We start from the raw sequence: 24,110 nt of genomic DNA, 5'->3' as shown, positions 1-24,110 counted from the left end.
GAGCTTGAACTAATCATGCATGCAAGAACTCATGACTAATTAATATCTCATTGCTATCATTTGCAATGCTCTTTGTATCTTTAAGAGATCTTGGGTTTCGCTTTCCATGAAAGTAATACTTGTGGAATGTGTGGTACATGCTTTATAAAAGGGTTACATTCAACGAGACAACAACACTATAAAATGTAGAAGCAGAGTTAGGCCACTCAGCCCATTGGGTCTGTTCTGCCATTCCATCATTGCTGATTTACTTTACCTTCTCAACTCCATTCGCCTCTCTTCTCCTGTAACCTTGATTCTCTGACTAATCACGAACCTGTCAACCACCACTTTAAATATACCCAGTGATTTGGCCTCCACAGCCATCCGTGGCACTGAATTCCATAGATTTACCACCTTCTGGAGAAGGAAATTCCTTGTCTTCTTATTCTACCAGAAATGGATGTCCCTCTTTTCTGAAGCTGTGCCCTCTGGTTCAAGACTCACCCTCTCCAATGCCAGCGCATCTTTTCTTAGATAAGAAGCAGAGTTAGGCCACTCAGCCCATTGGGTCTGTTCTGCCATTCCATCATTGCTGAGTTGTCTGACCAATATCTGACAAACCCTCAGCATCACATCCTTGTTTTTATATTCTAGTCCTCTTAAAATGAATGCCAAAATTGCATTTGCTTTACTTATCACCAACTCAATCTGCAAGTTAACCTGTAGGAAATCCTGCACAAGGACTCCCAAGTCTCTTTGCACCTCTGATTTCTGAATTTTCTCCCTGTTTAGAAAATAGTCCAATGGTTCAATCTAATATCAGAGAATGTATACCATACACAACCTGAAACGCTTACTTTTTACAGACATCCACAAAACAGAATGATTGACGGAAAATGTCAAAACCATCCCTCCACCTTCCGATGCACAAGTAGCAGCAAAAGCATCTACCCTCCCCACACACCGACCCCTATCTGCTCCAGCAAAAGCATCTACCCTCCCCACACACCGACCCCTATCTGCTCCAGGGAAAGCATCTACACTCCCCACACACCGACCCCTATCTGCTCCAGGAAAAGCATCTACCCTCCCCACACACCGACCCCTATCTACTCTGGTAAAAGCATCAATCCCCACACACCCATCCCTATCTGCTTCAGCAAAAGCATCAATCCCCACCACCCACTATGCAAGCAACAGCAAAGCCCTCAGAGACCATGATCTAGAGTCCAACAAAACTACTGTCCATCCCAACACTTCGACATCTCAAACAGACTCTCTCTCTCTCTCTCTCTCTCTCACACAAGCAAGGGAGAGAGAGATATCGCTCCTGCCACAACGAGAGGGGAGACCAACAGCTTGCTGTTTCAGTGTTATAATCTGCCATGATGCTTGTCTGGGTGCCCTACCCGAAGACCAACAAACACTCTCCCTCTCTCCCTCTCCCCTCCCCCTCCCCATCCCTCTCCCTCTCTCTCTCCCTCCTCCTCCTCCTCCTTCCTCCTGCTCCTCCTCTCTCCCCCTCCATCTCTCCCTCTCCCCCCCTAGAGATAGAGATAGAAATACTGTGACTGGATTAATGATGTCATATCTTTCACAGCCTTTGGCATGGTAAATACTGACTGGTTGGAACCAGTTAACAATGTTTGGATCATATTAATGAGAAGAGCTTGGTGTTTGCCAATGGTCAGAGTAGAAGTGGGAAGGAGACATTCAGTGACAGGCAATCAGAAACTTAGGGCCACATAGAGGTTGAAAGGTTTGTTGCTTTAAGTAGATATCCAATCTGTGCAGAGGAGACACTATAAGCTTGAAATATACCAAACTAAATTGAAAGATATAAATTGTTACATGTAGCACAATTCTATCCAATCTACTAGTCACATCAATCGATCCATAAAAATTACTCTCATCAAACTTTACTTCAAGTTGGAGATATCTTGCCTCTGAGAGCACAACAGTAAAAAGTCCTAGCTCTAATTTTCTGCATAACAGTTATATTGGTTTTCTGATTTGAAATAACAACATGCCAAATTATATCACTGGTACTGGTTTATTGCTGTCACATATACTGAGATACAGTGAAAAGCTTGTATTGCATACTATTCATACAGATCAAGTCATGACATACTGTATTGAGCTCACATAAGGTAAAACAATAACAATGCAAAATTATGGATAAAAGTTACCAGAAAGTGCAGTGCGGGTAAATGACTAAGTGCAAGATCATGGTGAGGTAGACTGTGAGGGCCAAGTATCCATCTTTTCCCAGGATTGAATGACTTGTCATATGAAGAGCATCTGACGGCTCTGGGCCTGGTATTCACTAGAATTCAGAAAAATGATGGGTGACCTCACTGAAACCTATGGTGAGAGAGTTTAAGACTAGAGGACACAGCCTCAGAACAGAGGGGCATCCTTTTAGAACAGAGATGAGGAGGAATTTCTTTAGCCAGAAGGTGATGAATCTGTGGAATTCTTTACTACAGGCAGCTGAATGGCCAAGTCTTTATGTATATTTAAGAGAGAGGTTGATAGATTCTTCACTGGTCAGGGCATGAAGAGATAAGGGGAGAAGGTGGGAGATTGGGGCTGAGAGGAAAATTGGATCACCCATGATGAAATTGCTGAGCAGACTTGATGGACCAAATGGCCTAATTCTGCTCCTATACCTTATGGTCTTATGGTCATATCATAGAATCATAGAAACATTGAAAACATGTAGCACAATACAGGCCTTTCGGCCCACAAATCTGTGCTGAACATGTCCCTACCTTAGAACTACCTAGGGTTTACCCATAGCCCTCTATTTTTCTCAGCTCTATGTGGCCACACAGGAGTCTCTTAAAAGACCCTATCGTTTCTGCCTCCATTACCGCCACCGGCAACCCATTCCATGCACCTCACCACGCCCTGTGTAAAAAAGCTTACCCCTGACATCTCCTCTGTACCTGCTTCCAAGAACCTTATAACTACGCCCTCTTGTGCTAGCCAATTCAGCCTTGGGGAAAAGCCTCTGACTATCTACATGATCAATGCCTCTCATTATCTTGTACACCTCTACTAAAATCACCTGTCATCCTCCGTCGCTCCAAGGAGAAAAGGCCGAGTTCACTCAACCTATTCTCATAAGGCATGCTCCCCAATCCAGGCAACATCCTTGTAAATCTCTTCTGCAATCAGAATTGAGCACAGTACTCCAAGTAAGGTCTGACCAGGCTCCTATATAGCTGCAACATTACCTCTCGGCTCTTAAGCTCAATCCCACGATTGATGAAGGCTAATGCGCTGTATGCCTTCTTAACCACAGAGTCAACCTGTGTAGCAGCTTTGAGTGTCCTATGGACTCGGACGCCAAAATCCCTCTGATCCTCCACACTGCCAAGAGTCTTACCATTAATACTATATTCTGCCATCATATTTGACCTACCAAAATGACCCACCTCACACTTATCCGGATTGAACTCCATCTGCTACTTCTCAGCTCAGTTTTGCATCCTATCAATGTTCCGTCTTAACCTCTGACAGTCCTCCACACTATCCACAACACCCCCAACCTTTGTGTCATCAACAAATTTACTAACCCATCCCTCCATTTCCTCATCCAGTTCATTCATAAAAATCACAAAGAGTAGGGGTCCCAGAACAGATCACTGAGGCACACCACTGGTCACTGGCCTCCATGCAGAATATGACCCGTCTACAACCACTCTTTGCCTTCTGTGGGTAAGCCAGTTCTGGATCCACAAAGCAATGTCCCCTTGGATCCCATGCCTCCTTATTTTCTCAATAAGTCTTGCAAGGGGTACCTTATCAAATGCCTTGCTAAAATCCATATACACTACATCTACTGCTCTGTCTTCATCAATGTACTTAGTCACATCCTCAAAAAATTCCATCAGGCTCGTAAGGCACAACCTGCCTTTGACAAAGCCATGCTGACTATTCCTAATCATATTATGCCTCTCCAAGTGTTCATAAATCCTGCCTCTCAGGATCTTCTCCATCATCTTACCAACCACTGAAGTAAGACTCACTGGCCTATAATTTCCTGGGATATCCCTACTCCCTTTCTTGAATAAGGGAACAACATTCGCAACCCTCCAATCCTCCGGAACCTCTCCCATCCCCATTGATGATGCAAAGATCATCACCAGAGGCTCAGCAATCTCCTCCCTTGCTTCCTACAATAGCCTGGGCTACATCTCGTCCAGTCCCGGTGACTTATCCAACCTGATGCTGTCCAAAAGCTCCAGTACATCCTTTTCTTAATATTTACATACTCAAGCTTTTCAGTCCACTGTAAGTCATCCCTACAATCGCCAAGATCCTTTTCTGTAATAAATACTGAAACAAAGTATTCATTAAGTACTTCCACTATTTCCTCCGGTTCCATACACACTTTTCCACTGTCACACTTGATTGGTCCTATTCTCTCACGTCTTATCCTCTTGCTCTTCACACACTTGTAGAATGCCTTGGGGTTTTCCTTAATCCTGTCCACCAAGGCCTTCTCATGGCCCCTTCTGGCTCTCCTAATTTCATTCTTAAGCTCCTTCCTGCTAGCCTTATAATCTTCTAGATTCCTATCATTACCTAGTTTTTTGAATCTTTTGTAAGCTTTTCTTTTCTTCTTGACTAGATTTACAACAGCCTTTGTGCACCACAGATCTTGTACCCTACCATCCTTTCCCTGTCTCATTAGAACATACCTACTCAGAACCCCACGCAAGTATCCCCTGAACATTTGCCACATTTCTTCCGTACATTTCCCTGAGAACATCTGTTTCCAATTTATGCTTCCACATTCCTGCCTGATAGCTCATAGTTCACTTTACTCCAAATAAACATTTCCCTAACTTGTCTGTTCCTATCCCTCTCCAATGCTATGGTAAAGGAGATAGAATTGTGATCACTATCTCCAAAGTGCTCTCCCACTGAGAGACCCGACACCTGACCAGGTTCACTTCCCAATACCAGATCAAGTACAACCTCTCCTCTTGTAGGCTTATCTACATATCGTGTCAAGAAACCTTCCTGAACACACCTAACAAACTCCACCCCATCTAAACCCCTCACTCTAGGGAGATGCCAATCAATATTTGGGAAATTAAAATCTCCCACCACAACAACCCTGTTATTATTACTCCTTTCCAGAATCTGTCTCCCTGTCTGCTCCTCGGTGTTCCTGTTACTATTGGGTGGTCTATAATAACACCCAGTAGAGCTATTGACCCCTTCCTACTCCAAATTTCCACCCAAAGAGACTCCGTAGACAACCCCTCCATGACTTTCTCCTTTTCTGCAGCCGTGGCACTATCTCTGATCAACAGTGCCAAGCTCCCACCTCTTTTGCCTCCCTCCCTATCCTTTCTGAAATATCTAAAGCCTGGCACTTGAAGTAGCCATTCCTGCCCCTGCACCATCCAAGTCTCTGTAATGGCCACAACATCATAGCTCCAAGTGCTGATCCACGCTCTAAGCTCATCCGCTTTATTCATGATACTCCTCACATTAAAATAGATACATCTCAAAAAACCATCGGACTGAGCATGTCCCTTCTCTATCACCTGCCTATTCTCCCTTTCGCACTGTCTCCAAACTTACTCTATTTGTGAGCCAACCTCCCTTCCCTCCACCACTTCAGTTCAGTTCCCACCCCCTAGCAATTCTAGTTTATACCCTTCACAATAGCCTTAGCAAACCTTCCTGCCTTGATATTGGTCCCCCTCGGATTCAAGTGCAACCCGTCCTTTTTGTACAGGTCACACCTGCTCCAGAAGAGGTTCCAATGATCCAGAAATCTGAATCCCTGCCCCCTGCTCCAATCCCTCAGCCACGCATTTATCCTCCACCTCATTCTATTCCTATACTCACTGTCACGTGGCACAGGCAGTAATCCCGAGATTATCACCTCTGAGGTCCTGCTTCTCTCCTGTAGTCTGTTTTCAGGACCTCCTCCCTTTTCTTACCTATGTCTTCGGTACCAATATGTACCACGACCTTTGGCTGTTCTCCTTCCCACTTCAAGATATCATGGATGCAATCAGAAACATCTGGGATCCTGGCACCTGGGAGGAAAACTACCATCTGCGTTTGTTTCCTGTATCGTACAAGAGGTCTGATACCAGTGGAATAGAAGCTGTCCTTGCATCTTTTAGCTGCTGCGTTCAGAGCACAGAATTTGATCAAATAGGTGTGGGTCACAGGTAAGCCCAAAGAATGAGAGTGAATATTCTTCAACTGTGCTCTTCCCAGTAAAATTCCATGCTGGTGCCTCACTGAACATGGCACATGATTACAGATAGCAACTGGAGTGTAGTACTTCACTGACAAAACGGCAGGAGAAGTTATAGAAAAGCGAGTGGTGCTATGAACAATCCAGCCATCTTCAGAGAATAATCAAAACAAAAAGAAAAAAAATCATCATTAATATATTCACCAGATTTACTAGAATCCACTGAACTAAACTACAAACTTTAAGAATCATATACCATTCGGGCTACCCGGATGTGCTTGAACACGCAACAATGTGAAGAACAATTCAAATGTACCCAAAAGTTAGAAGTAACTTAGAAAACACAGCAAGCCATTAGCTTTATTAGATATACTATCTGGTTGTAAAAGCAGATGATTGGCATTAAGAGAAACTTTAATATGTCAGGATGTGGCTTCAACCAACATTTCCAGCACATCTTAACTATATGTATTTTATTGACATTGAAAACAAATCATGCAAAAGATAAAGGAAGTCAGATGTAGATAGTCTGAAATAAAACAGAAACTATCAGTAGTCAGGTAGCATTAGTAGAGAGGTCAAAATTAACATTTCAGGTTGATGAAATTTTATTGTAATACTTGTCGGCGTGTTGAATGCCGTCTTCCACTCGTCACCCTCCTTTATGTGAAGCAGGCTGTATGCACTCCGCAAGTCCTGCTTCAAGAATATTCTTGCCCCTTGTAGATTCTTGAAAGCAGTGTTCATGAGTGGAAGAGGGTAACGATTCTTGACCATTATACAATTCAGTCATCTATAATCAATGCAAGGCCATCGGTTCCCATCCTCCTTCTGTACAAAGAAGAATCCGGCTGGAGAGGTGGAGGACTGAATGAATCCCAGGGCAAGAGCCTCCTTAATATACTCCTCCACAGCGCTTCTCTCCAGGCCTGAGAGCATGTATAATCGACCCCGCGAAGGACACATACCTGGCAGTAGATCTATTGCACATTCATAAGGTTGGTGCAGTGAAGAGTGGAGGCCTTTCCCTTACTGAAGATCTCTTCCAAATTCTTGTAGACAGAAGGGATTTCTACCAACGTGGGTGTTGCAGCTGCCCCCAAACCTTCCTCTAAGGATGATTTCTCAGATTCCGTCAGTGGCAGGGGTTCTTCAGTAGACCCCAGAGTCTCGCCCTTGTCTTCACTGAAGACAAGAGTCTTTAGTGAAACCAGAAATCCCAGTCCAAATCCTCATCCACCTCCTCAGACATCAGCAGCAAGGTGCAACAAATGGTCCTTGTGCTCCTGGGTCAAGGTTCCAAGGATCTTCGTCTAAGAGCATTTCCCCTAGACAGGACCTGGCAACTGGAGCCCTTTGGCTTAACTGCTGGAGTTCCATACTGCTTGGGCACTCCTTGGTTTGCTCCTGAACTAGAGATCTCATTCCAATGCACTCTTGACTGGACAGGGCCAGAACTGGCACAAGCCTATTGGCTGGAACTGGCTTGTCTTCCTTTGAAGATAGGGCAGAGTTTCCTGAAGGTTCCAGGTTACCTTTCCCCTCATTGGTTGCTGGTCTCTGGAGAATCTGGGGATCAGAACAGCAGGCGGAAAACAAATCCTCTTACAATGGCTGGACCATGCAGTGATTCTCCCCTACCTCCAGTCCACAGATGGGTTATGCTGAGACAGCTAAAGGTACCTAAGGATCAGGAGTATGAATGGAGAGTCAATAATGTAGAAACTAATGTCTTCCACATGACGTTAGTCCTGACGAAGGGTCTCGGCCTGAAACGTCGACTGTACCTCTTCCTAGAGATGCTGCCTGGCCTGCTGCGTTCACCAGCAACTTTGATGTGTGTAGTGAGAAGGTGATATGAGTTAGAAGATCTTATTGATATACAGAGTAGAGTTTAAAGGGCAACTACGGTGGGGCAGCAGCGCTGGTAGGAGGAACTGCTGCCTTGCACCTTTGAGATTCACATTCGATCCTGATCTGACAGGTTCTGCTGTTGGCATGGAGTCTTTACATTCTCCCTCTGAATGTGCGGGTTTCCTCCTCCTCTGGTCACTAGGTCAATTGAACTCTGTAAATTGTCCGTACTGAGTGTTAGCACTCTATAAATTGTCCATAGTGTGTAAGTGAGTGTCAGGACCCTGTAAGTTGTCTGTAGCATGAAGGTGAGTGTTAGGAACATGTAAGTTGTCCGTAGTGAGTAGGTTGAGTGTTAGTATCTGAGGGAGCTGACGGGAATATTTGGAGAATAAAGTAAGATTAGTGTTCGATTGGTATCAAAATAGATGCTTGCTGTCGGTGCAAACTCGAAGGGCCAAAGAGCCTGTTACCATTGTGTATCTCACTATAGCTCTTTAAAGGGCTTCTGTTGGCTCTGGCCTGATCATTGATACTTGTTTATGTTCTGCCTAGGATCACCAATGTAAGTCATACCTCAGCAATGTACGTTTGAGATCACACTAACAAGGCAATTCTAACAGCAAATTAGATACCTGGTCCTACTGAATTGTTAACCCTGAGGATGTGAAACTCAGTGGGAAGAATTCATTCGTTATGTGCCATTTCGTATGACATGAGTGATCATGCTATTTTCATCACCATGATTGTTCTTGGCAATTTTTCTACAGAGGAGGTTTGCTATTGCTTTCTTCTGGGCTGTGTCTTTACAAGTTGGATAACCTCAGCCACTATCATTACTCTTCAGAGATTGTCTGCCTGGCATCAGTGTTCACATATCCAGGACTTGTGATATGCACCAACTGCTCATAACAACCATGCACCACCTGCTCCCATAGCTTCATGTGACCCTGATCGAGGGGCAAAGGGTGACCTGCAGGCTAGTGGAGGGAAGCAGCATCTTACACCTCCTTTGGTTGAGACACATCTCCACCCAAAGTCAGACTGCTATCTAAATGGAGAAAGAATGCACAAATCACAAAAGGTTTGCTGGATGGAAGGCAAGTGATTACGAAAGCATATGGCATACTGGTCTTTGTTGTAAGAGAGTTGGAGTTTAGAAATCAGGAAGCAATGTCACAGTTGTGCAAGATTCTACTGATGCCATACCTGTAGTACAATACACGGCTTTGGCCTGCGAATTTACAAAAGAGTGAAGAATTCAATATTAAACACCCAATCCAGTTGTCTGTTCCAGGGAATGTCTTGGTTTCCCTCTCTGCCTTCCTTAGGCAGTCCCTCAGGATCAAGAGCGATCAAATTTTGTGGGTTTGTTGTTTCTGGAGTGGCTAATGAGGCCAGTGTAGGAGGTGCAGCCTTTCTCTTCCCCATCGCAAAGCTGGGCAGATTGTGATTGATGGGGTAGTCTGCTCTCGCTGCTGATACTGGGCCTCTGTGCATTGTTAATGAGATTGCCAATGCCATTCCAAGTGCTCCTTCTCCACTTGAATAGTCTGGGCCTGAGAACCCCAAGAGTTAGTAGCAAGGCTGCATTTCATCAACAGGAAGTTTCAGCATATCCTTGAGTGTTTCCCTCTGCCTTCCTGGTATTTCTTTCAGGAGTCTTGCATTAAGCATTTGAGTCACGCTATGTTCCCAGCAGAGCTGAATTGGTGTGCCCAACACCATGAAACTAGAGATAAAAACAAAAAATACTAGGCTGGCTATATAGGTCAGACAGAATCCGTGGAAAGAAAACAGAGTTAACAGCTCAGGTCAAGGAATTTTTGTCAGTTCTTTGACCTAATCATTAACTCCTGTTTCTCTTTCCACAGATGCTGCCTGGCCTGAATGCTTCCAGTATTTCCCATTTTACTTTCTGATTTCCCCCTTCTGCGGCCTTTAACTTTTATTTTCAATACTAGGTATGTTGGCTTATTGAGGTTATTGTTGAGGTTTGGGTAACCCTGATATTAAAGTGCAGGTGCAACAGTCTTTGAACGGCTTCCCATTTGTCCTAAAGATTCGCACATCCCAGAGGGGTGTTTGCTGGAGGTGACACAAATTATTGCAGCAGGAAAGAATAAGAGAAGTGTTACAGCAACAACACAACTTTGCTTGACACTGGTTGTCACTGAGAATTGTTTCAATATAAACTCATTGGTTAACATTGTCCTTTCATTCTGTTGTGGATAAGCAAAGAGGGAGACCAATTACTGAGGACAGCATAATTTGAATCGGGTTACTACCAGAAGATGGAGACATAGACTTTAGTGAAGTTGAAAAACTGTGATAGATAATGGCTGTTCTGCTCCCTACATTTACCTTGAATTTGTTATATGCGGAAGATAATGTCACCTTCACCTCCAGCTGGCCAGAATCCACATTTGATTCTGAGCAGAGGCAGTTGAAGAGATGCCATTTCCTGTGCTGAACACTGGGGAGATTCAAGATTGTTTAATGTTATTTCTAGTACACAAGTATAAAGGAGAACAAAATAATTGTTACTCCGGATTCGATGCAGCACGAAAAACAACACAATAAGTTAAAGAACATAATAATAAAACAAACACAATAAATACAAATCCATAAGGTAGCTTATATACATTGATTGTATGCCCATAGAGTTACACTAGGCACAGGAGTGTCTGTACGTAAGGTGACTGACAGGAAGTGATAAGAGGGGGTGTGGAGGGGTGGGTTAGTGGGTCCAGGCACTGGGGAAAGTAACTGTTTTCGATGAGGATACAATGTGGCCTCCTCCCTGACGGGAGTGGGACAAACAGTCCATGAGCGGGGTTGGTGAGATCCTTCATGATATTACTGGCCCTTTTCTAGCACCTGTCTGTATATACATCCTTGATGGTGGGTAGGCAGGTGTTGGTGATGCGTTGAGCAGTTTTGACTACCTTTTGTAGTCCTCCTGTCTGCATCACTGTACCATGCAGTGATACAGCATGTTAGGATGCAACTCTTTTTGACATGGATGCAGTGATGCAGCTGTAGAAGGACATGAATGTAGTCCAGCTCTCTTCAGCCTCCTCAGAAACTTGAGGCGTTGGTGAGCTTTCTTGATTGTGTAGGATGTGTTGTGGGACCATGAGAGGTTGTGCGAGACGTGCCCTCCCAGAACTGCTAGCTGTTTCCACTGCTATGTCACCAATGTAAAGATCCTCAAGTACTAACCATGGTCAATATAATATCTTTTAGATGTGCACATAATGGTAATAGGATCTGTTATGTTTTGTAACCTCAAAACATTAAACTAATTCAAAGGAAGACGCAGGAGTCCAAAGTGTGAGTCTAACTCGGTTCTTTAATTTAAGCGAGGTACACAAATATCACATAATAGTGTGATGACATGTACAATCCACGTATTTATACATATAACCTGTAATGAATTATTTAAACAAACAATTATTTAATAAATAAAACGTTTACAAGATTATTCAAAAATTACTGAAATACTAAATACACAACGGGATCACTTTCAGATTTTAACTTCAACATTAAAAAATCATTTTACATTGTATTCTTGTTGCTACTTACATTTGTGGTGGTTGTCCATCATGTGTGACAATGACAGGAAACCTGTGCAGAACGTTTTTAAAGTGGAAAAGCCGTTGCACTGAGGTAGTTCCACTCTCAACCTCAGAAGTGCAGGTCCAGTGGTACAAATGAGTGTCACAAACTAGGGTCTTCCTTCCATATGTACCGTGCTTCGAAGTGCTGCTATATAATCAAATAATTCACATGAACAAGGATACGAATTGTTTTCATATGCATCATGCCTGTTGACTGTGTTTAGACAAAAATAATGCTTCCCCTTTTCCTTCCGGTGTGTGTTTCCAGAACAACTACCACGCTGTGCAAAAGTCTTAGGCACATATATATAACTACGGTGACCAAGACTTTTACACGGTACTGTATTTGTCAACATGGAGCAGAGAGCAACTTTGTCAATCTGGCGGGAGCATAGGATGTTGGGAATGGTGAGGGTGGAGCACTGCGGGAGGGGTGTAGGACAGGTGGCAGAGAAGGAGTACAAATGCAAACATACCCAACCCCGAGACACCAGGCAAGGTCATTTGATTAAAAATATTTGCTTTAGTGATCATCTCCCTGATGTTTCCTGCCCCTTCCCTTCCCCTTTTCCCAACCATGATCCTCTCCCTGTCCCCTTCTCACTCTCAGTCCATAAATGAGACCCATATCAGAATCAGGTTTATCATCACTCACATATGGCATCAAATTTGTTTTTTTTTGTTGCAGCAGTACAGTGCAATGCATAAAATTACTACAGTACTGTGCAAAGAAAAATATTTAACTTGCAAATTTCTAAGTGATTCTGTCAAATCCAGATAATACTTCTCAGCACAATATAGATAAAATATTTACAAATGGCAAGATATTAAAGTATTTTTTGTATTCTGTATATTTTCAGGTCCTAATGTACCAATGGTCTCGGTACATAGCACAAGCAATCCAAATAGTAAGTATAAAATTCATTTATATGAGTGCACTTAAGTTTTCTTCTGTGAATATGGCAAGGATTCAGCCATAAATGTAAAAAAAAGTATTTCTGAAAAAAAAAATAAGCTCACTGGATCCCAAAACAGCAAGTAAAAGCCATTTCATTTTCTAAAATGGAGAGCTAAAGTGTTTGCTTTTCTGGTTAATTACAGTTGGTGTGTAATTAAAAAATTTCACTGCATTATAAAGGTTTCAATCCACCCTCTTCATCAATTCATCTCATTCTGAGAGAGCGCCATCCTTCAATATAGCCACCAATATGTTGCATTTTGGTTAGATTTGTCCCATTGCCATTGATCTATCTGTGCAAATGATTGGAAAAGAAGTCTTTTAACTGAAGCGTTCCCCTTTGAAAATTGTGATTGTAGCAAAGGACATAACACTTCTTATCGCTAAGCTCTCAGAAATAAATTCATTCACATGAACAAAAGTGGTGATGAGGGGAGTGAGGAGGTAACCAAGTGAAAATGTTTATTTAATGGTAAATTACTCTCGTCTTCAGTTGCCTTTCACAAAGTACATTTTCACTTAATTGTCCATTTGGAGTACTAATTTAAAGCATTCAACTCTTTCTAAATTTACTTCCTCAATCTCAGTCAATCTTGGTTCAATTAATCCCGTATTTCCTTTCATGTCATTATGGTCCGATACGTAAACAATATTGAGGAATTATGCATGGTAGCGTAATGGTCAGCACAACGCTTTACAGTACCAGCGACCCAGGCTCACTTCCCCTCACCGTCTGTACAGAGTGGCTTTTCTCCAGGTGCTCTGGTTTCCTCCCACAGTCCAAAAAAATACCACTTGGTAGGTTAATTAGTCATTGTAAATGTCCCATGATTAGGCTAGAATTAAATTGGAGGATTATTGGGTGAACATAGAACATAGAATAGTACAGTACAGCACAGTACAGGCCCTTCGGCCCACAATGTTGTGCCGACCCTCAAACCCTGCCTCCCATATAAGCCCCCACCTTAGATTCCTCCATTTACCTGTCTAGTAGTCTCTTAAACTTCTCTAGTGTATCTGCCTCTACCACTGACTCAGGCAGTGCATTCCACGCACCAACCACTCTCTGAGTAAAAAACCTTCCTCTAATATCCCCCTTGAACTTCCCACCCCTTACCTTAAAGCCATGTCCTCTTGTATTGAGCAGTGGTGCCCTGGGGAAGAGGCGCTGGCTATCCACTCTATCTATTCCTCTTATTATCTTGTACACCTCTATCATGTCTCCTCTCATCCTCCTTCTCTCCAAAGAGTAAAGCCCTAGCTCCCTTAATCTCTGATCATAATACGTACTCTCTAAACCAGGCAGCATCCTGGTAAATCTCCTCTGTACCCTTTCCAATGCTTCCACATCCTTCCTATAGTGAGGTGACCAGAACTGGACACAGTACTCCAAGTGTGGCCTAACCAGAGTTTTTATAGAGCAGAGTTTTATATCCCTCGACTTATGAAAGCTAACACTCCATAAGCTTTCTTAACTACCCTATCCACCTGTGAGGCAACTTTCAGGGATCTGTGGACATGTACCCCGAGATCCCTCTGCTCCTCCACACTACCAAGTATCCTGCCATTTACCTTGTACTCTGCCTTGGAGTTTGTCCTTCCAAAGTGTACCACCTCACACTTCTCCGGGTTGAACTCCTATCTGCCACTTCTCAGCCCACTTCTGCATCCTATCAATATCTCTCTGCAATCTTTGACAATCCTCTACACTACCTACAACACCACCAACCTTTGTGTTGTCTGCAAACTTGCCAACCCACCCTTCTACCCCCACATCCAGGTCGTTAATAAAAATCACAAAAAGTAGAGGTCCCAGAACAGATCCTTGTGGGGCACCACTAGTCACAATCCTCCAATCTGAATGTACTCCCTCCACCACCACCCTCTGCCTTCTGCAGGCAAGCCAATTCTGAATCCACCTGGCCAAACTTCCCTGGATCCCATGCCTTCTAACTTTCTGAATAAGCCTACCGTGTGGAACCTTGCCAAATGCCTTACTAAAATCCATATAGATCACATCCACTGCACTACCCTCATCTATATGCCTGGTCACCTCCTCAAAGAATTCTATCAGGCTTGTTAGACACGATCTGCCCTTCACAAATCCATGCTGACTGTCCCTGATCAGACCATGATTCTCTAAATGCCTATAGATCCTATCTCTAAGAATCTTTTCCAACAGCTTTCCCACTACAGACGTAAGGCTCACTGGTCTATAATTACTCGGACTACCCCTACTACCTTTTTTGAACAAGGGAACAACATTCGCATCCCTCCAATCCTCCGGTACCATTCCCATGGACAACGAGGACATAAAAATCCTAGCCAGAGGCTCAGCAATCTCTTCTGTCACCTCATGGAGCAGCCTGGGGAATATTCCGTCAGGCCCCGGGGACTTATCTGTCCTAATGAATTTTAACAACTCCAACACCTCCTCTCCCTTAATATCAGCATGCTCCAGAACATCATCCTCACTCATATTGTCCTCACCATCATCAAGTTCCCTCTCATTGGTGAATACCGAAGAGAAGTATTCATTGAGGACCTCACTCACTTCCACAGCCTCCAGGCACATCTTCCCACCTTTATCTCTAATCGGTCCTACCTTCACTCCTGTCATCCTTTTTTTCTTCACATAATTGAAGAATGCCTTGGGGTTTTCCTTTACCCTACTCGCCAAGGCCTTCTCATGCCCCCTTCTTGCTCTTCTCAGCCCCTTCTTAAGCTGCTTTCTTGCTTCCCTATATTCCTCAATAGACCCATCTGATCCTTGCTTCCTAAACCTCATGTATGCTGCCTTTTTCCTCCTGACTAGATTTTCCACCTCACTTGTCACCCATGGTTCCTTCACCCTACCATTCTTTATCTTCCTCACCAGGACAAATTTATCCCTTACAATCCCGCAAGAGATCTTTAAACATCGACCACATGTCCATAGTACATTTCCCTGCAAAAACATCATCCCAATTCACACCCGCAAGTTCTAGCCTTATAGCCTCATAATTTGCCTTTCCCCAATTAAAAATTTTCCTGTCCTCTTTGATTCTATCCTTTTCCATGATAATTATAAAGGCCAGGGAGCGGTGGTCACTGTCCCCTAGATGCTCACCCACTGAGAGATCTGTGACCTGACCCGGTTCATTACCTAGTACTAGATCTAGTGTGGCATTCCCCCTGGTCGGCCAGGAATCCATCCTGGACACACTTAACAAATTCTGCCCCATCTGAACCCTTGGAACTAATCAGGTGCCAATCAATATTAGGGAAGTTAAAGTCACCCATGATAACAACCCTGTTATTTTTGTACCTTTCCAAAATCTGCCTCCCAATCTGCTCCTCTGTATCTCTGCTGCTACCAGGGGGCCTATAGAATACCCCCAGTAGAGTAACTGCTCCCTCCCTGTTCCTGACTTCCACCCATATTGACTCAAAAGAGGATCCTGCTACATTACCCACCCTTTCTGTAGCTGTAATAGTATCCCTGACCAGTAATGCCACCCCTCCTCCCCTTTTTCCGCCCTCTCTATCCCTTTTAAAGCACTGAAATCCAGGAATATTGAGAATCCATTCCTGCCCTGGTGCCAGCCAAGTCTCTGTAATGGCCACTACATCATAATTCCATGTATGTACCCAAGCTCTCAGTTCATCACCTTTGTTCCTGATGCTTCTTGCATTGAGGTACACACATTTCAGCCCTTCTACCTTACTGTCTTTACACCGTTTATTCTGCTTCTTTTTCCTCAAAGCATCTCTGTATGTTAGATCTGGCTTTACTCCATGCACTTCTTTCACTGCTCTATTGCTCTGGGTCCCATCCCCCTTGCAAATTAGTTTAAACCCTCCCGAACCATGCTAGCAAACCTACCTGCAAGGATATTGCTCCTCCTCGAGGCTGGCTGGCTGGCTGAAAGAGCGGAAGTGGCCTGTTCTGCGCTGTATCTCAATAAGCAAATGAGTAACAACAGCACCAATATTAGAGTCATATAGTCATAGAAAAGTGCGGGTGCTTTGGCCTACCCAGTCTGTGCCGAACCACTTCAACTGTCTACTCCCATCGACCTGCACTGGATCCACAGCCCTCCATACCCCTACCATCCATGTACCTATCCAAAATTCTCTTAAATGTTGAAATCAAGCTCACATGCACCACTTGCTCTGATAGCTCATTCTGCACTCTCACGATCCCCTGAGTGAAGAAGTTTCCCCTCATGTTCCCCTTAAGCTTTTCACCTTTCACCCTTAACCCACGACTTCTAGTTGTAGTCCAACCCGACCGTAGTGGGAAAAACCTGCTTCCCTTTATCCTGTCAATACCCTTCATAATTTTGTATAGCTCTTTCAAGTTTCCCCTCAATCTTCTACGTTCTAAGGAATAAATTCCTAAACTTTTCAATCTTTTTTTATAACTCAGGTCCTCCAGACTTGGCAACATCCTTGTAAATTTTCGCTGTACTCTTTCAACCTTGTTTATATTGTTGTAAGCACCCACCATTAGATCAGTTGTGCAATGATACTTCTATTCCTCTGATCATCTGACACTTTATTTAGTGTCATTAACATTCTACTACTATTGTCAATTCTAAAAGTAACATTTTTATTGTTTCTTTCGTGGATCAACCATCTGAAAACCTTAAAGGAAAATTAATATTTCAACTTATTTTCAAAATAGTTAACTGGGAGCTAGCAATAGCTGGAAGAATTTCCAGTTTTAATCAATAGTCTCCCCATTGAAACATGAATCTTATCCAAAAGCCCTTCAAAGGCATGTTCTGGCCCCTGAAGTGTGGAAATCTGTTAGGAATCATGGTATCTAATAACCACAGGACAGAGGAGAAGCATTCAGTCCACTAAAGCTGTCCTAATTTAAAATGATTTTTAGGAAAATGCAATCAATCAAATGGGGCAGCTCCCAAATATCAAGACTTAATTTACAAGACGTTGATGGTAACTTCATACAGTCATGTCAAACTTAATTCTTTAAAAGACAATGGAACAAACTAACCTCCATTGAGGAAAAACCTGCAACTTAAATCAAAGAGACTATGAGCAATTTAAAACAACAAACTAATCTGCTGGAGCAAAAAGTGGAGAAAATCTGCAGATGGTGGAAATCCAGAGCAACACACACAAAACGCTGGAGGATCTCAGCAGGCCAGGCAGCATCTATGGAAATGAATAAACAGCCAACGTTTTGGACCCAAACCTTTCTTCAGGACTGGAAAGGAAATGGGAAGATGCCAGAATTAAAAGGTGGGGGAGGGGAAGAGGGATAGCTAGAATGTGATAGGTGAAATCAGGTAGGATCACCTGTCACTATAAATTGCGTAAATTGGCCAGAAGTTAATAATTAGCATTGTGGGTGTTTGGTCAACCATGGAACTATGGTTCCTGCTGATATCTGAATAAAATTTGAACTTGCCTGAGACAATCTGAAACTTGGTAGAGGGAGTTGGGTGGATCCCTCGTAATGAAACTCTATACTCCAAAATGGCATTTCCAGCAGCACCTGAAGAGTTTACCCACCATAAAAGTTGAAATAAACTTGGACAACTAGCTATCACAAAACAAATTTGGCCAGTGATGTGAAGAACTATATTTCAGACATGTAAAAATGCTCAAAAATATGCAAACTGAATATTAAAAATACATTAAAAACAGTAAAACATTCATCTTTACCTAAGCTCCTTGTAGGTTGCCTTGAAAATAAAAATGAAGCACTTAAGTTCAAGGTCAAGTTTAATTGTCATTCAACAGATAACAATGCCCAAATGAAACAGTGTTACTCTGGGGCCAAGGTGAAAAATAAGTGCCAGCAGTTATACACAGCAGAAAGTATTTGTAACGCATACAAGATACAAGTAAAACATACAGTCACACTAAAAATGTATACTATAGCCCAAGTCCCCGAGTGACATGTCCTATAAATTGACGTTGTGTGAATAAGCAATTCTCAGCAGTGTGCAGATGAACATTTGCGTGCACACTGTCCAACTTTCCATTCCACCGGTTGAGCTCTGGAAAGCAGTACCACCAGCAGGGGTCAGCCCCCACCCAGCACGAACACCGTGTTACACCACCCCCGGCATCTCCTCCCCGGACTGTCCCAACCCAGCACGAACACCGTGTTACACCACCCCCGGCATCTCCTCCCCTGTCCAGCCCCAACCCAGCACGAACACCGTGTTACACCACCCCCGGCATCTCCCCCCCGTCCAGCCCCAACCCAGCACAGACACTGTGTTACACCACCCCCGCATCTTCCCCCCTGTCCAGCCCCAACCCAGCACGAGCACGGTGCTACACCACCCCCGGCATCTCTTCCCCTGTCCAGCCCCACCCAGCACGAACGCTGTGTTACACCACTCCCGGCATCTCCTCCCGGGACTGTCCCAACCCAGCACGAACACTGTGTTACACCACCCCCGGCATCTCCTCCCCTGTCCAGACACAACCCAGCACGAACACTGTGCTACACCACCCCCAGCATCTCCTCCCCTGTCCAGACCCAACCCAGCACGAACACCGTGTTACACCACCCCAGGCATCTCCCCCCCGTCCAGCCCCAACCCAGCACGAACACCGTGTTACACCACCCCCGGCATCTCCTCCCCTGTCCAGACCCAACCCAGCACGAACACCGTGTTACACCACCCCCGGCATCTCCTCCCCGGACTGTCCCAACCCAGCACGAACACTGTGTTACACCACCCCCGGCATCTCCCCCCCTGTCCGGCCCCAACGGAGCACAGACACTGTGTTACACCACCCCCGGCATCTTCCCCCCTGTCCAGCCCCAACCCAGCACGAGCACGGTGCTACACCACCCCCGGCATCTCTTCCCCTGTCCAGCCCCACCCAGCACGAACACTGTGTTACACCACTCCCGGCATCTCCTCCCGGGACTGTCCCAACCCAGCACGAACACTGTGTTACACCACCCCCGGCATCTCCTCCCCTGTCCAGACCCAACCCAGCACGAACACTGTGCTACACCACCCCCGGCATCTCCTCCCCTGTCCAGCCCCAACCCAGCACGAACACCGTGTTACACCACCCCCGGCATCTCCCCCCCTGTCCAGCCCCAACCCAGCACGAACACCGTGTTACACCACCCCCGGCATCTCCTCCCCTGTCCAGACCCAACCCAGCACGAACACCGTGTTACACCACCCCCGGCATCTCCTCCCCTGGACTGTCCCAACCCAGCACGAACACTGTGTTACACCACCCCCGGCATCTCCCCCCCTGTCCGGCCCCAACCCAGCACAGACACTGTGTTACACCACCCCCGGCATCTTCCCCCCTGTCCAGCCCCAACCCAGCACGAGCATTGTGCTAGACCACCCCCGGCATCTCTTCCCCTGTCCAGCCCCACCCAGCACGAACACTGTGTTACACCACTCCCGGCATCTCCTCCCGGGACTGTCCCAACCCAGCACGAACACTGTGTTACACCACCCCCGGCATCTCCTCCCCTGTCCAGACCCAACCCAGCACGAACACTGTGCTACACCACCCCCAGCATCTCCTCCCCTGTCCAGCCCCAACCCAGCACGAACACCGTGTTACACCACCCCCGGCATCTCCTCCCCTGTCCAGCCCCAACCCAGCACAGACACTGTGTTACACCACCCCCGGCATCTCCTCCCCTGTCCGGCCCCAACCCAGCACAGACACTGTGTTACACCACCCCCGGCATCTTCCCCCCTGTCCAGCCCCAACCCAGCACGAGCACTGTGCTAGACCACCCCCGGCATCTCTTCCCCTGTCCAGCCCCACCCAGCACGAACACTGTGTTACACCACTCCCGGCATCTCCTCCCGGGACTGTCCCAACCCAGCACGAACACTGTGTTACACCACCCCCGGCATCTCCTCCCCTGTCCAGACCCAACCCAGCACGAACACTGTGCTACACCACCCCCAGCATCTCCTCCCCTGTCCAGCCCCAACCCAGCACGAACACCGTGTTACACCACCCCCGGCATCTCCTCCCCTGTCCAGCCCCAATCCAGTCCCAACCCAGCACGAACACTGTGTTACACCACCCCCGGCATCTCCTCCCCTGCCCAGCCCCAACCCAGCACGAACACTGTGCTACACCACCCCAGGCATCTCCTCCCCTGTCCAGCCCCAACCCAGCACAGACACTGTGTTACACCACCCCCGGCATCTCCTCCCCTGTCCAGCCCCAACCCAGCACGAACACTGTGCTACACCACCCCCAGCATCTCCTCCCCTGTCCAGCCCCAACCCAGCACGAACACCGTGTTACACCACCCCCGGCATCTCCTCCCCTGTCCAGCCCCAATCCAGTCCCAACCCAGCACGAACACTGTGTTACACCACCCCAGGCATCTCCTCCCCTGTCCAGCCCCAACCCAGCACAGACACTGTGTTACACCACCCCCGGCATCTCCTCCCCTGTCCAGACCCAACCCAGCACGAACACTGTGCTACACCACCCCCAGCATCTCCTCCCCTGTCCAGCCCCAACCCAGCACGAACACCGTGTTACACCACCCCCGGCATCTCCTCCCCTGTCCAGCCCCAATCCAGTCCCAACCCAGCACGAACACTGTGTTACACCACCCCCGGCATCTCCTCCCCTGCCCAGCCCCAACCCAGCACGAACACTGTGCTACACCACCCCAGGCATCTCCTCCCCTGTCCAGCCCCAACCCAGCACAGACACTGTGTTACACCACCCCCGGCATCTCCTCCCCTGTCCAGCCCCAACCCAGCACAGACACTGTGTTACACCACCCCCGGCATCTCCTCCCCTGTCCAGCCCCAACCCAGCACGAACACCGTGTTACACCACCCCCGGCATCTCCTCCCCTGTCCAGCCCCAATCCAGTCCCAACCCAGCACGAACACTGTGTTACACCACCCCCGGCATCTCCTCCCCTGCCCAGCCCCAACCCAGCACGAACACTGTGCTACACCACCCCAGGCATCTCCTCCCCTGTCCAGCCCCAACCCAGCACAGACACTGTGTTACACCACCCCCGGCATCTCCTCCCCTGTCCAGCCCCAACCCAGCACAGACACTGTGTTACACCACCCCCGGCATCTCCTCCCCTGTCCAGCCCCAACCCAGCACGAACACCGTGTTACACCACCCCTGGCATCTCCTCCCCTGTTCAGCCCCAACCCAGCACGAACACCGTGCTACACCACCCCCGGCATCTCCTCCCCTGTCCAGCCCCAACCCAGCACGAACACCGTGTTACACCACCCCCGGCATCTCCTCCCCTGTCCAGTCCCAACCCAGCACAGACACCGTGTTACACCACCCCCGGCATCTCCTCCCCTGTCCAGCCCCAACCCAGCACGAACACCGTGCTACACCACCCCCAGCATCTCCTCCCCTGTCCAGCCCCAACCCAGCACGAACACCGTGTTACACCACCCCCGGCATCTCCTCCCCTATCCAGACCCAACCCAGCACAGACACTGTGTTACACCACCTCTGGCATCTCCTCCCCTGGACTGTCCCAACCCAGCACGAACACTGTGCTACACCACCCCCGGCATCTCCTCCCCTGTCCAGCCCCCACCCAGCACGAACACCGTGTTACACCACCCCCGGCATCTCCTCCCCGGACTGTCCCAACCCAGCACGAACACTGTGCTACACCACCCCCGGCATCTCCTCCCCTGTCCAGCCCCAACCCAGCACAAACACCATGTTACACCACCCCCGGCATCTCCTCTCCTGTCCAGCCCCAACCCAGCACGAACACTGTGCTACACCACCCCCGGCATCTCCTCCCCTGTCCATTCCCAACCCAGCACGAGCACCGTGTTACACCACCCCCGGCATCTCCTCCCCTGTCCAGCCCCCACCCAGCACGAACACCGTGTTACACCACCCCCGGCATCTCCTCCCCTGTCCAGCCCCAATCCAGCACGAACACCGTGTTACACCACCCCCGGCATCTCCTCTCCAGGACTGCTGCAACAGACAAGCCACGGCTTGAGGCCTAGTCCTTGTTACCATCAAGGCCACAGAGCTCCCCTTGCCGTCTGCCTTGCCAATAAACAAGGTAAATGGGCTTGCAGCATTTTATATTATTCATGTCCAACAGTGTCTTGCGATTACAAGATAAACATCCAAGACAATCACTCCTTGGACAGGCTTTCCTCCCAAAATATTAGTGAATTTTGGTAGCATCACGTTCTCATCTGATATCCACAGGGAGTTCAAGCATCAAAATATAGTTGATTGTAACATAGGTTTCTTCTTCAGCACCAGCTGACTACCAAAGTTGTTGGCAGTTACTTGGAGAAGTGTCAATAGCTTCTGAAAATGCATCTATTTTCCAGTTTGTGCTCCATTAGTTTATCATCAAATATACACCAATACACTTGGGCCAACACCGTTGTCACTCAGATAAGAATAACTGAGCTAGTTTCCATCACAGTTTCAAATAGAATCTAATGTCCTGAATAATGAAGGGAAGATTGGACCTAAAATAACATTAAGTAATGTTTGAAATGAAAGAGAAGATGGGTAACTCTGGGTGGTTGATTCTTTGTAGGGTTGTTCACCGAGCCTGGAGGCTAGGTTGTAAACATTTCGTCACCATTCAAGGTGACATCACCAGTGCACAATTGAGTGTTGTTTTTGCCGAGTGCTTGCGTTTATATTGGCCTGACTCATTGTTTTGATTGGTTGTCTGTCATGCTGGGTCCTGGCCAACTGAATGGCAGAGTGATCTTCGCTGGTCTGTTATCAGTCGTTGTGAGCATTGGCTCCTCAGGCGTCTGTGGCTCACACCTTGACCCTGGTCCCGCAGATGCACAGGTTCATTGCAACAACCTGTACAAACATGAGCTTTCAGCAGAAACAACACTCAATTGTGCACTGATGACGTCACCTTGAATGGTGCCTAAATGTTTGCTCCCTAACTTCCAGACTCAGTGAACAATCCTACAAACATTAAATTAAAATACTTAATGATATTTCAATAAATAATAAATAATGCTATTTGAATAGCAATAATTTTATTTGAATAAATAATAAATTAATATTAACCCAACTTAAAAATCTATCGTTTATAGTTATTGAAGTAAATGCAAACTAACTGCCCAGTTTTTCATAGAGATGTGAGATGCATTTACCTACAAAAGTGCCAACAAGTTTCAGATTTCCACAAGTATCTATGTCGACCTGGGCGTGCTAATTTTTTGGACAACATTTCATTTGTAAACCAATACTCCAAGGTGGAAACCCACTCAAGTAGGACCCATTAGCCGTTTCCTGCCTTCAGGGGATCTCGCACGGCGGCAAGACTGTCTTTTAACCATGGGCCCTTCCCCCATCTGAAACTACAGCACCTTCACTACAATCACTCAGACCTCCAAACCTGAGGACCTCTGATCACCACAGCTTCTCACCAACTTTCCCACTTCCCCAACTTGAGATCCCACAAAGTGCTTAAGAACTC

The 24,110-nt window shown here is 46.5% G+C and overlaps 1 protein-coding gene across 1 annotated transcript in view; it reads left to right on the top strand.

The window, feature by feature from the left end:
- The window catches only part of LOC140199671 (inactive dipeptidyl peptidase 10-like), a 928,450-nt gene that overhangs the window by 867,844 nt on the left and 36,496 nt on the right, over positions 1–24,110 (top strand). The window contains exon 17 of the mRNA XM_072262134.1: positions 12,558–12,605. Coding sequence (XP_072118235.1) covers positions 12,558–12,605 — 48 coding nt within the window. The remainder of the gene's footprint in view (positions 1–12,557; positions 12,606–24,110) is intronic.

This window comes from Mobula birostris, chromosome 6 (genome assembly GCF_030028105.1).
Source record: "Mobula birostris isolate sMobBir1 chromosome 6, sMobBir1.hap1, whole genome shotgun sequence".
Lineage (NCBI taxonomy): Eukaryota > Metazoa > Chordata > Chondrichthyes > Myliobatiformes > Myliobatidae > Mobula > Mobula birostris.
Note: the sequence above shows the minus strand (reverse complement) of the source record. Positions and strands in the feature narration are given on the sequence as shown.